Genomic DNA, 13,639 nt, shown 5'->3' with positions numbered 1-13,639 from the left:
ACATTAACGCAATCGGTTGAGACCAATCATGGTTATTTTATTTGGGCGTGACCACATTAATATTTTACAATTTGGAGCCACACAAGAAGGGGCTAAACAGAACTTCATTTGGCTTATAATAATATTGAATGTTAATTTTTTTAATGAATAGTAATAGTCTCTTGCCAAACAATGCCTTAAGACTTGTAGTGAAATGTCTCATGCCGACGCAGAAGCGATGCTTTAAAGCCTGTAGTGAAATAGTGAGGGATATAAAATGAAAGGTATTTAAAGGAAAAAAAAAAAAAAAAAAAAAGTGAACTGTGTTTGCTTTTATCCAAATGCATCAACATTGAATGTTTTAAAAATGTACAACATTGATATATTTATAGTGAATTAATGAGTCCATCTTTTAAGTATATTAATGAAAGAAGATATTATGTTTACATGGGCTTGATAAGGATGTTCTAAAGAGAATGAATTTATAGTAAACGGTCTCTTCAATTTTTTACTTTTTATTTTTTTATAAATAATAGATGAAAACAGGAAGAATTACAGGGTCATTGTCGCTCATGTCGCTCTTAATACGAATGGAGGAGAATGGAAGAGGAGAGAAGTGGGAATACTTCCAAATGTAAGATTGGAAGCAACCCAATTCGCAACACAATGTGCTCTAAAATTAACATTTCTTGAGACCTTAAAAAGCTGTCCAACTAGAGAAGGGGCCAGCTTAGATAAAATGTCTTCAATAGTGGGAGCAATGATCCATTCCAGGATGAGATGAGCATTGGTAATTGCTAGGATAATAGAGAGTAAATCTCCTTCCAAAGGAAGATTGAAGCAGCCATGGTGGATGCAAGGTTCACAGCCACCAAGGCAGTGTGGGCTCCACCCACAATAACATCAATAGAGGAGAGCTTATTTATCACAAAAGTATTTACAGGTTCCCTGAAAATATGTTGGTCTAGCAGAAACCATTAGAAGGTTTAAATTGGTCCAAAAATCGGATTGGAATATCATAAATTGGTAGAAATTAGATTCTCCACTCTATTCGTGTATCGATTATTCATACAAAACATTTAAAGTACAAATATTTAAGAGATGAAGACAAAAAAATAAAAAAATAGAATGAAGTAAGAAGAAGCAGGAAGATGATGTCAAGCAGTGCACACTGCAACTTTCTGCAAGATATCATTATCTGAAAAATCCATTCCAGGAAAAAGCATCTATTGATTCACATTGAACTGGACTGAATTCATGGGAACACCATGATAAGAAAGTATATTAAAGCAGATGCATTAGAAATTTCAACAACTTATCTTGTGGTGGTAAACATTAAGACAGATCTTCCAGCATATATAAAGACCTGTCCAGAATTACAACAAACTGCAAACATGTATGAATTTCTAAGCCCAGACAATTGCATTGGCTGACTGCATATAGGGAAACATACGATGGCAAGCAACAAAGTCAAGATACTTTCCACAAGAACACTAAAATCACATAAATTACTCTTACCAAGGAAAATGAAGACTAAACAAGCATTAAGATTCATCTCCAGAAGAAGAATCCAGTAAATGACCCTTGTAAGCTACTAACAATTCCTCTGCATGATCGCTAAACTTCACTATGAACTTCTCCAAAAATTTCTCCTCTGTTATATTCAAGGTATGAACAAAACTTAGCTCACTCTTCAGCAAACTTTTGGACTTCAAAATCTGCAAAACCATGTACCGCGGAATCACTCTTTCATCCAAGTTATACATTAAAGACACAGGCAAACGAACTAACACCGACTTTTCCAACTTAATGGTATTCATGAAGAACTCAATTCCAAGCTTCAACTTCTGCTCAGAGGCCCTAAGCAAAGCAGGTTGCTTTCGAAACATTTCCATACATTCATCCGAAGAAAACCCGGAAATCCGAAACAATTCCAATTTCCTCATGAAAGTATCATTGCTCATGCAACTAACCGTGTAAAGCCCATAAACCAACATCCTCGAATTCACAGAAAACCCCATGTCTAAAACCCGAGAAACAAGATCTCTAAGCTTGGATTGCTGCATATTAAAAAGCCAAGGCTGCCTAGTCAAAAGCATCGAGAGCTGAGACCCAACAATCCCACAACTCTTCAAGAAAGCAATGTTGCCCACCAACCTAGATTCAGGGTTTCCCCTCACCAACCCACTGCACCGCCTCAGAACCCGAAAAAGGTCCTGGTTATTCTCATTTTTGCACAAGATTTTCTTGAGAATTTCAACGCAGGGTACCAATCTTCTCTCCAAACTGACAGTCAAGACCGGGGAATTCTTGGAAATAAAGTTGCTCAGTTCAGAACCCACAAGACCCAGATCCTGAAAAAACTTGATCTTGGGTTTGAGTATCTTGTCGATATCACAGAAGAGTATTTGGGGGGAAACACGGACCGCGGACCGAATGTGGGTCTCGGAGAATCCGAGATTTTGGAGGAAGAGAAGCACGGATTGGGGTTTCTCATGGGATGTGACGCGATGAAACCGGGTGGAGATAGAGAGGGCTTGGGCTTTGGAGATTTTGAAGTTGTTGATTAGGAAATCGCTGAAGGAGGAGGAGTTAGTTTTTGCTTCAGTGGATGAAGAAAAAGAATGGTAGAAGAGAAAGAGAAAGAGAAAGGGTTTGGTTGTGTCTGCAAGAAACCGCCTGTGGAGCTCATAGGCCCAAGGACGGGAGAGTGATTTGATTGCCTGCATTGAAAATGCGATTAGGGGCTTAGGCTTCAGGGGATGTTCATGTAAAACTGCAGAAACAATATAACATTGTCGTTTAGGTAAAACGACGTTGTCCTTTGGTTTCATTGAACAACTTCATTCTAAACACCGAATACCATTTTGGTTCGGCTTATAATCTGTATTCAAACGTTTGAAACACACGGATATGGTTGAAAAAAAACTTAGAATAGGTATTCTCCGACATTGTATAAGGAAAAAAAAATGAAAATAAAACACGGAAAATTAGAGAAATTTCACAGGATCGAGATTGGCATTAGTCTATATCTCTGATATCATGTAAGATTTGAAAATTACATATTCTCCTCCATGAATCTTGCAGGATCATTGTATTGATATTTATAACTATTAGAGGGCCGTACAACTTCTACTACAATTATGAGTAATTACAGCTATTGACCTTTTATGTAACTATACGTACATCTTTTTTCGTTTTGTATTCAATTTATTGTCAGATCTCTTCAACTAATTAATTATCGACTATGAATGATTTTTCAGTGTCTTCATTGAAATGCTTGCCATTACTGATGTGAATTGTATCTTTAATAATTAGTTCTTTCTTTTTGAAGCTTTGTGTCTTCTATTATTTTGAGAATGAATTATTGAGAATTAGTGAAACTTTTCTGATTCTTTTGATGTTCTAAGCTGTGTAGGTTGCTGTTTTTATAGAGTTCAAGTCGCAATACTTTTTTCTTTTCTTTTTTTATCCACACTTCCCAATATTCCCATGCTCCATATAGTGATATATTCATGGTTTATTTGGGTTTGTAACTTTAAAAAGTGTGATTTAAAAATATAATTTTTAAAAACGCAGTTAAGCGTTTGACAAAATCGCATTTTAACCATTAAAATAACAGTTTAGCCTTTTAAATTGTGCATTTTCAAAAAAGTACCACTTGCTTGCAATTTAAAAACATAAAAAATTTGTGTTTTCAAATTGCAATTTAAAAAAAAAAAAAAAAAAATTCCCCAACAATCTATTTTCTACTATTTGGTTTAAAATCGCACTCAACCTGTTAATCCTATTGCTCTATCTAGAGAGAGATGGAAAGACTAAAGGGAGGTGGTAATGCCAAAAAACCTAGAGTGCTCTGGTAATTACACTTTCCCAGTAAAGCCTCCACTGGTCTGATGCTAAGCCTACAGGACTGCATGTCTGCAAGCATAATCACACTAGAATAAAGTAAAGGATATGAATGCCTAGCAGAGGTGAAAGCAGGTAACCCATGAGTCAACATATTCTCAAAGCAAATAGTAATTTTTTTTTTTTTTTTTTCCTGCAGACACTAACATGCAACAAGATAAAGTCCAACCATGACTCATAAAACAATCTAGAATGAGTCCAGTATCAAAGGCAACATAGATGATGGGAATTATTTCTGAGAGTAGTAGTTATCTTTATCAAACTGAGAAGGGAAGTTTGAAAAGCTTGGTGGCAGTTTTTTTCAACTCAAATCAAGAGCCATGCACTTCCATCTCTTACTAAGTCCTATGGTGGCCAAATCAAGGCTGTTTTGAACAAATTAAGCAACCATGGCATTCTAAGAGAGAACACTCTTTTCACAATCCTTATACTGAACCCATGAATTACTTTTCTGCTTTAAAAAATTCAAATGCGACCAACACATGTAGAATACTGGAAATGGTGGTAGAGTTTGGTTTAACCCTCACATCAATCATCAACCCACACATCTCCGAGGCATCCATATTATGATTTCTAAATGCAAAACTTGCTCTAAACCCTAAATGGGCAACATACTAACAACTCTGCCCAAACCCAGACCTCAAATTCATCTCTTTGAAAAGATCAGTGACCTCCAAAGAACCAAAAGCACCCCAATTATCTTATTCCATGACACAGACAACCCTTTTAAGGCATTTCATCAAGCCCCCACTTCTCATCTCCCACATCTCCACAATTACCATAAAGCAACAAGTGGGTATTCCCAACTTCATGAATCTCCATGCCCTTAGGGCATCCAAAAAGCCCAAACATGCCTTAAGAAAGGAAGGGAAGGTAAGATCAAAAGGAAAAGCACTGTGCTCTAGAGTCCCATGTTAAGGTTAATAAGTATTGCACCCAAGGCCAACAAGAATATTCTAAACAAAGCACAAAACAGTTCTCTCTGTGGCAAGACAAATTAAGGTATTCTTCAAACATGCTGAATGTATATCATACTGAAAGAATGAAATATTTTGATAAAGCAATTTCAAGCACTTGGCAGGAGGAAACATCAATTGAACCCAATAAACTTGAAAATACACAGAAATCTTTACAAATTCGTCCACTTTCACCATGCCAATATAAGACCCTTAATTTCAATATGTACCAAATGAATTTCTTGTATATATCAAAACCAATGTAGAAAAAATTGAACCAAATGAACTAGAAATTTACATGGAAACCGTTAGAAAATTACTTCAAGATAGAATACACAAGAAAACAAAAATCCGATATTTTGACAATTGGTCAAAACTGAAATTAAAAAAAAAAGGTTCGCAGTCTAGAAAAACCAGCGGATCCTGAACTCCGATTGGTATTGCGCCATGAAAACTAAAAAGACGACCAACGCGGCAAGAGCCCAAGGCGTTAACGACACTTCCTTGAAAGAGAAACGCTCACTTGAACCGCGGTGATCGGCATCGTGCCCTAACATCTGGGACTTGATTTTGGAGATTTCCGATGACGACAAGCAATGCAAGATTAGCATGAGAACCAGCGGGATTGCCCGGAGTGTCCAACCCGTGTGTGATCCTACAAGGCATTTCGCACCGGAACCCTTAGAAAAACGCCAAGATATACCAATAAGGACGGAAACGATGACCAGGATTAGAAGCACAGGGTAGGGCACAGGGTCTTCTAAACCCGACCAGGCCCAAAACCCAATTCCCCGGGCGGAGGACCAGGCAGAGATTCGGTTCGACTCAGTCCTGTGTCGGATCCCTGTAGGGACCGGGCCCGGATACGGACCCACTCGCTCCATCGAGCCCAGATTCGATTCTTCACGGTTCAGCCTATGGGCGCCGCGATGCTTCGACGCCGTTTTGCTCGGCTCCTTGCGGCGTTTTCTTAGGATCTTGACAAGGCCCACGACGAGGTTCTTGGACGGAGTTTTGGGGGCAGTGGACCGGGTCTTGTGGTTTGCCGTGAAATCCGCAGAGAGCGCGTTGAAGAATCGTCCCATGAAGACGTTCGTGGGGGCCGCCGCGTGGCTGTTGTAGTCGGCCATGAAAGGCTCGATGGGTGCTTGGAACAGAGTGCGCTTCAATTCTCTGGAACACAAAGAATGAACCAGCAAGTACGCTTTTCTTGATTATCAATTTCTGGGATTTTGTTGAAGAGTAGAAACTAGGCGCGCTTCAATCCTCTCAAACACAAAGCTTGAACCAAATTTCGTGGACTTCTCTTGATTATAGCCGTTGGAGTCCTGTAACGGCTATTTATATACGGTTTGCGTTCGAACTAAAATCCCGTGTTTTTTATTTACTTGTATGCCCCTCCTCAACAGCAAAGCCTTTTCCAAATTTCTGCCCCCACTCTTTCTTTCGATAAATTTTCGAAATTGCTATTCCACGTATTTATATTATGTGATATTATTGGCTTCTAAGTATTTTATTAAATAATTAATCATTATTAATGGAGGGAGATTCCTTTACCTAAACCAGGTATTTCGTGATGCTACGATCTCTCTTGGTGATTTTTGGAGGGTAAACGAGAAGAAACATGAAGTGCATGATATTCCTCAAATCGGCTCTTCCATTCTTTGAAAGCGACCTCCCACACATGTTTAAGATTAATCGGGTTGTTGTCGATAATGGGATTGGAAGAATTGGTATTGGCATTATTGTACGAGACCATGATGACAGCATTCTAGCTATATGGTTAAACCTACTGTTGCAAAAGCTCTCTAGCAACCTTACAGATAGTGCAATTTAGTAGGGAGATGAGATTCTACAATGTTATTATGGAAGGAGATGTCTTGCAAATTGTTAACGCAGTTAGAGCGACGAATTTTGGGCATATTGTAACAGGTATTCAAGAACGTATTATTGAGACGAGTTATACACGTATGCGTTTGCTGAAATCATGCAGGATTGAACATGTTAAAATGAATGCAAATCCAGCCGCTTATGGTTTGGCTCGAGAAGTCACCAAGTATGTCATGGATAGAGTTTGGATTAAAGAAATTTCAAATTGTATCTATGGCATTGTAATCAGGGAACAAACTGCTCTTGTTTGATTTGTTTGATTTACAAATCATCAATGAAGAAGAAATTTGTTCCCAAAAAAAAAAGAGTTCAACATTTTCTGGGTTTTGGTTACCCTAAAAAATTTCCATAAAACATTTTTAATTAACCCTAAAATACCCTATTATTTTTCATAAAATAGTTTACTTTTTTAGGGCATAAAATATTTTTCGTCCACAATTTCTCTCTTTAAACCTTCCCTCCGAGTCCTAGCGAACACCCACACCACAACATACTCAATTCTCGAAACACCGTCATTTCTCCCATAAATCAAATAGTGTAATATTATATATCATATTTTTATCTCATAATTTTAATTAGGAAGTCATAACCACCCTTAGATCTGTCCATATGATACAATCTGATATGATCAAGTGGAGGAGGTTTACGATACAATCTGATAAGATCATGTGGAGGAGGTTGAGGGAAGTTAGTGTTAGTGGGTTAATAGAGGCTAGAAGTTATATTGACTAATACTTGGGAGTGGCACTTTTTCCTGAATCTAAATTACCAATGTGCCATGCAACAACACTTTTTCCGGGTAGATTCCGGAAAAAGTGCTGCTCACAAGCACTGCTTTTTTTTCTTTTTTTCCTTTTTTTTAAAAAAAAAAGGTTCCCTAGCAAAAGTTGATTGTTGATGTTCCTAGAAAAAATAAAAATAGCAACTATATATAGACAATATGTTTTTTATTTTTCTAATTGTAATGTTAAATGAGTATATTTTAGTTAAAATAATTATTAGGCTGATTTTTTTAGTTGTTTTACATTAATATTTCATGTTGTAAATGATATTAATATTTTATAGGTTAATATGATTATATAAAAATATAATAAATACTTTGGATAATTAATATAGATTTCGCACTATTCGTGTTCTCCTTCCGTCTCTAATTAAATATTGTTCCATTTAAAAATGAACAAATTTAAAGAAACTTGAAAAGTTTAAATTTTTATGTTAAATTTAAAGAAACTAATTTAACATAAAAATTTCCATTTATCTCAATATTTGAACTTTTCAAAGTATCATTTGCATTTTATTCTAAAAAATGAAAAATAATAAATTTAAATAAATACAACTGAAATTTGTCATGTCTTTTTAGTAATACACAAGCATTTTTGGACAATCGCATTAAAAAAAATAAAAAAATAAAAACCAGAAGTAGGGAAAATTATCCTTTTCCCAATGAACTACTATATACGCGATGACCATTTCTCCCATCAACTACCAATTTTACATTACGACCCCATCAAACAATCATTTCGTTACCAAAACCCCCCTTTTGTCAGTCAATGCCGTTAAGTCGGACGGTCGACGTATGAATAGTGCGTGAACAGTAAGGTCAGCGTGTGAACAATATGGTCAACGTGTGAACAGTGTCATAAATAATACTGTTGACCGTCCAACTTAACGACATTGACTGACGAAATGAGGATTTTGGTAATGAAATAGTAATTTGATGAGATCGTAATGTAAAATTGGTAGTTGATAAAGAAAAATAGTAATCGCATAGTAATTCATAGGGAGAGAATAATTTTCCCCAGAAGTATTTAGGAATGTTTATGTACAAAAGGCAATGAAGATACTGTTTGGATGCTTAACTTGCAACTTTTCAGTGAAGGCATGCATCAAAACATCTTTGAATGAAGCCAAGGGGCACTCTAAAAGTCCTTTCTCTTTTTCTTTTTTTTTTCTTTTTTTTTTTTCAATCTTGAGGTTGCATCAGTACTTGTGAGGTGCATGAAATAATTTTATTTTATTTTTTATTTTTATTTTATTTTTAAGTTGAATGAAGTGAAGGGGCATTTTCTGCTACCGGATTTGACAATTTGTACTCCATATCTTATGAAATATCCTGCTGACTCCACTGTCGACAACAAATGCAGACTACCAGCTGGATTGGTAACCTTTAAAACGTGCATATATTCTTGTTTGTCTAGCTAAGAAAAACAGACAAAAACAAAAACCTCAATTTGAGTTTTATAAAACCAAGGTTCAATTCATCAGCACGCCTATTTTCCTTGTGTAAAAAGAAAGCGTCAAAACTGATGGCTCATATTAATATCAAGGGAAGGTCAAATAAACAGAAGTGGAGTGAACATCGCTAGTGCGACGTTCACGGAGCAGTATCGCGACGTTCATAGAGCGGGAAACTACTGGCCCATGGGCATAATTAAGTTTGTGCGGTGGGGGGGGGGGGGGGGCGATTAGGTTATGGGGGTGAGTGGGCAATGCACTCGTGGTATGGTACGAGGCATTTTGAGAATTTCCTTAATACGTCTATGCAAGTAGCGTTTAGGGTTTTTTCTATATATATGTATGATGTAACCTTAAATCATTAAGAGTAAAAATACAGCCACCTTTCTGTGGATGTAGGCAAATTGCCGAACCATGTTAAATCTGTGTTTCGACTCTCTCTCTTAATCTCTATCTTTTAAATTTTGTATTATTCATCAATTATTGTGCACAATAACAACAAAAAGCAAATTCTAGCTCAAAGAGTTGTGATAAGTGAATGCACCATAAAATATGGTCCATAAAATGATCAAAATATGATACAGCTTTTGGTATCACTCACAATTCTAAACCCACTTGTAAAATGATGGTGTCCAAAGAGTTTATATATACATATACTTAAACAATGTGTTACACTTATCAACTAACCAAGATGTGCATTTTAATCCGGCCACCTCGAAACCTCTTCACAAACCGACAAATTCACTGTTTGAGGATAAAAAACTTTGCATAGATTTTATTATTATTCAACGGTGACTTAAATAGAGCTACAGTCAAACGGATAATAATTTGTACAAAAAGATAAAGATAGCAATGACTAAACTACGTGCATTATATATATATATATATATATATGTACAAAAAGATAAAGATAGCAATGACTAAACTACGTGCATTATATATATATATATATATATATATATATAGGAAATAAAACTACGATTATCAAAGTATTTATTATTTGATAAGGCGATAGGTAGGAATTGCAAGTAAATGATTGGCTCTTGGAGTTACAAGACCAAACTCCTCTGTCATGTCCAACTCATTTGGCTGCATATTATTAGGAAGCTCCCAATCAAAGCAATGGACAAGCTGTGCCACCACTAGCCGAACCACAGTGAGACCCAATTGCATTCCCGGGCAGACCCTTCTACCCGACCCGAATGGGATGAGTTGGAAGTCACGTCCCCGGACATCTATATTACTTCCAGCAAACCTCTCCGGGAAGAACTTCTCTGCATCAATCCAAACACTTGGGTCTCGCCCGATTGCCCATACGTTTACTATCACTCTAGATTTTCGGGGTATGTGGAAACCGTTGATGGTGCAATCCTCCGTGGCCTCATGAGGTAGCAACAATGGCGCCACTGGATGTAGCCTCAAGGATTCCTTCAAAACCATGTCCAAGTACTCCAACCCATCCAGGTCCGATTCCTCCACCATCCTCTCCAACCCCACCACCTCTTCCAACTCCTTCTGAACTTTCTTCATTGCCCCTGGATTCTTGATTAATTCTGAGAGTGCCCACTCAATTGCCGTTGCTGAAGTGTCCATTGATCCTGCAAGCATGTCCTGCATGGGAAATGATTGTAGAGTACATAGACACACACATGAGGAATTTGATTTGGCTATGTAAAATTGCTCTGCTATGTATGTTTCGACGTAAAATAGTTTTTAGAGAACGTAACAATATAAATTATGGTCAGATTAAAAATATTTTTGGTTGACTAGAAGAATTGCGCGTAAACTATATTCCAAATTTGAGATTGTGGTTCTTGTGCACACATTCTCAAGCACTTGATTCTCCGCCTCCTCTAGAGATCACCAATGACTCCACTATTGTGACAAATGCAAATTCCAAGGTCACCAAAGAAGAAAAAAGTACATAATAGAAAATAAGACAATCACACAAGATTCAAAATTTAAGTAGTTCGACTTAACAAACCTACATCTACTAGCGGAGATAATCTATAAGAAATTCTTTAGCAAAAGAGTGAAGTACAAATAAAACCACTATAATTCAAAAGTCCCAATACACTCAAATCTCACTTTCACAAAATAAATATATATATATATATATATATATATATATATATATATATATATATATAAGAGTAAACTTCTCTATAATCCCCTAAGCTTTTAGAACTCCAAATGTGAGTGAAGAAATTCATGGATCTAACTCATCTTATAAAACCAGTTTTATAGGAGAGGGTTGTACATTCCTTATAAACATGCCCAAGATCTTATACACAGACAATGTGAAATTATTTCTCAACACCCTCCTTCTCGTGCAGGCCTATATTTTTCTTAGTCCTTGTCACGGTGTAAGTAGTGTAGGCTTCATTCGTCCTATGGTAGGCTTTAATACCAAAAAAAAAAATTCATGGGCCTAATTTATCTCATAAAATCTGTTCTATAGGAGATGGTTGCTCATTCTTCATAAACATGCCTAAGATCTTGTTCACAAACAATATGTGATTATTTCTCAACAATGAGATCACTCAAAAAGCAAAATGGTGTATCTCTCTCACAAAGGACGTTGCCTTCTCTACACCTCCCCTTATTTCTTCTCTTCTCCTCCTTTTAAAGTTGCTGCCACTTTCTTCCTTCTAGCCAAAATGACCTAATGTGGTCATTTAATTCAACCACAAAAGCTTATTTTCAAAAGCTTCTATTGGAAGCTCAATAAATCAAGAGACAAACAAGTTTGTTTTGTCAAAAAGTCTGGATGATTCTACTAAGCCTCTAAACTCAATAACTTTCACGTTGGTGGGGGTTAGCTCAAGGTCCTACTTGGCTATAGGTGAAACTGAGATACCCAGATAGATAAAAAATAAATAAAATAAAATAAAAAATCGTGAGAAGAAAAAAAAAAAAAGTTAAAAAAATATGGGGCCCATGGTATGTATATATGGCTTGATGAGAAAATCCAATCACCTCCTTCACGGTCACCGAAGTTTATCAAAAGTCACGCCACTTGCAGAGTCACCACTAGAATTTGCTAGAAGTCATTGGTGGCTATCGTTGCCATTACCATTGCAGTTATTGATTTTTTTTTTTCGTACGAACCAAACACCAAAAAATAATTTCAACTAAAATTATTTTAAGTAATTTTGCTAAAAATATTTTTCAACTTAAAGCATTTTATATTGAAACAATTTAGGTTGAGGAATGCTACGATTCCTCCTGGTGTTTTTTTAGTACTCTCTTGATCCTACGTGGATATTATTTTATAAAAAAACATTAAAAAAAAAAAAAAACTTACCAAAATTATGGCTTTGATTTCGGACCGTTGGATGCGGTCCTCAGATTTTTCAGATCCCATGAAGCTCAGCAAAACATCAACAAAGTCCTTGGTCTTATTTTGGTCCTTGGATTGGACATGCTCATCGATGATCTTCTCAAAAAAGTTATCAAAAACCTTACTAACCGCCTTCATCCGCCGTGTCAGCCCCTGCAGATCAAGCGGCGCAATGAAAGGAATATAATCACCAACGTTTGGAGTTGCTATAAGCCGCATAACATCTTGGATCATAGCCTTGAATCCCCTCTCATCAAGATCCTCGTCCATGTACTTCTTCCCAAACACCATACGGCAAGTCGTATCTGCGCTGAGGGATGAAACCTTGGCACTCAGATCAACGGCAACACAATCGCCGGCAGCCTCTCGAACAAACTTTATCAAAACCCCAAGCTCTTCTTTCCTCATGGATTTGAAAGCACTGATTTTATGACTGCTAAGCAACTCAAGGGTGCATATCTTACGTACGTGGCGCCAGTAGGCGCCGTAAGGAGAACCCGACAAGCTCTTTTGCCCGTACGAGATGTGCTTCGAAGCCACCTGAGGTGGTCTGCTGGCAAACACAAGGTCGTTTGCTTTAAGGAACTGCTCGGCAGCTTGAGGGGATGAGACAACAATGGCAGGCACGAGGCCTAAGCGCAAGAACATTATGGGACCATGTTTTTGGGAAAGTCGATGGAGATTTTGATGGGGCAATTCCCCTAGCATATGGAAGTGGCCAATGATAGGGAATCCTCTTGGACTTGGAGGTAGTTTCCTCCTCATTTTCTTGCATTTCCACACCCATTTTTGCAGGAGGGAAGCAAACATAATCAAGGTGATCATGAGTATTGTCCATGTCCAAGCCATGGTGATGGTGGGCATGCATCCTAGCTCTTTTCTCAGCACAAGCCAACCATTTATACCAAATATATTCATGGTTGTCACCAAACAATTTAAAACATGTAAAACATTTTACACGTATTGATGACTAATATTTGAGAATATGTGAACTACTGTTGTAGGAGACAGGCAAGCATAATAGTCTCCTTTGTAATAATTGATGATAGATTAGAGCTTACGATCAGATTTTTTATTTTTATCTAAACAACAATTGTAATTAGAGTTCGCCAGTTAAGGTTTAGTGTTGGTAAATTCAATGTCAAAATGTGTTGAGTTGTAAGGTTTTAAGTTAGGGATTGACGTCGCGCGGCTCTTAAGTGTGGTTCAAATATTGGTTAAAATTGAAGAATAGAAGTTCTCGATTGCAATTAACCTCTATTGTATGGTGTTCGATCAAGAAAGTCTTTCAATTTTCAATGTGAAAACCAAAATTTTCAATTTAATT

General features: G+C 36.9%; 2 protein-coding genes across 2 annotated transcripts; both read right to left on the bottom strand.

Moving 5' to 3' along the window:
* Nucleotides 1-1,259: 1,259 nt before the first annotated feature.
* Nucleotides 1,260-2,722, bottom strand: LOC132165962 (Mitochondrial transcription termination factor family protein). Its single transcript, XM_059576680.2, has one exon. It carries the CDS (start codon nucleotides 2,706-2,708, stop codon nucleotides 1,524-1,526), a length of 1,185 nt encoding a protein of 394 aa, XP_059432663.2. The 5' UTR covers nucleotides 2,709-2,722; the 3' UTR covers nucleotides 1,260-1,523.
* A 7,221-nt stretch (nucleotides 2,723-9,943) lies between these two features.
* On the bottom strand, nucleotides 9,944-13,261 carry LOC132166138 (cytochrome P450 71AU50). The gene is made up of 2 exons (XM_059576910.2): nucleotides 12,277-13,261; nucleotides 9,944-10,580 (listed from the first exon to the last, which is right to left on the bottom strand). The coding sequence occupies exons 1-2, from the start codon at nucleotides 13,228-13,230 to the stop codon at nucleotides 9,966-9,968; spliced, it is 1,569 nt and encodes a 522-aa protein (XP_059432893.2). The 5' UTR covers nucleotides 13,231-13,261; the 3' UTR covers nucleotides 9,944-9,965.
* Between the last annotated feature and the right edge of the window lie 378 nt (nucleotides 13,262-13,639).

The sequence above is a fragment of the Corylus avellana genome, chromosome 11 (genome assembly GCF_965113065.1).
Source record: "Corylus avellana chromosome 11, dhCorAvel1.hap1.2, whole genome shotgun sequence".
Lineage (NCBI taxonomy): Eukaryota > Viridiplantae > Streptophyta > Magnoliopsida > Fagales > Betulaceae > Corylus > Corylus avellana.
The sequence above is the reverse complement of the archived record's forward strand: the minus strand, read 5'-3'. Positions and strand labels throughout refer to the sequence as shown.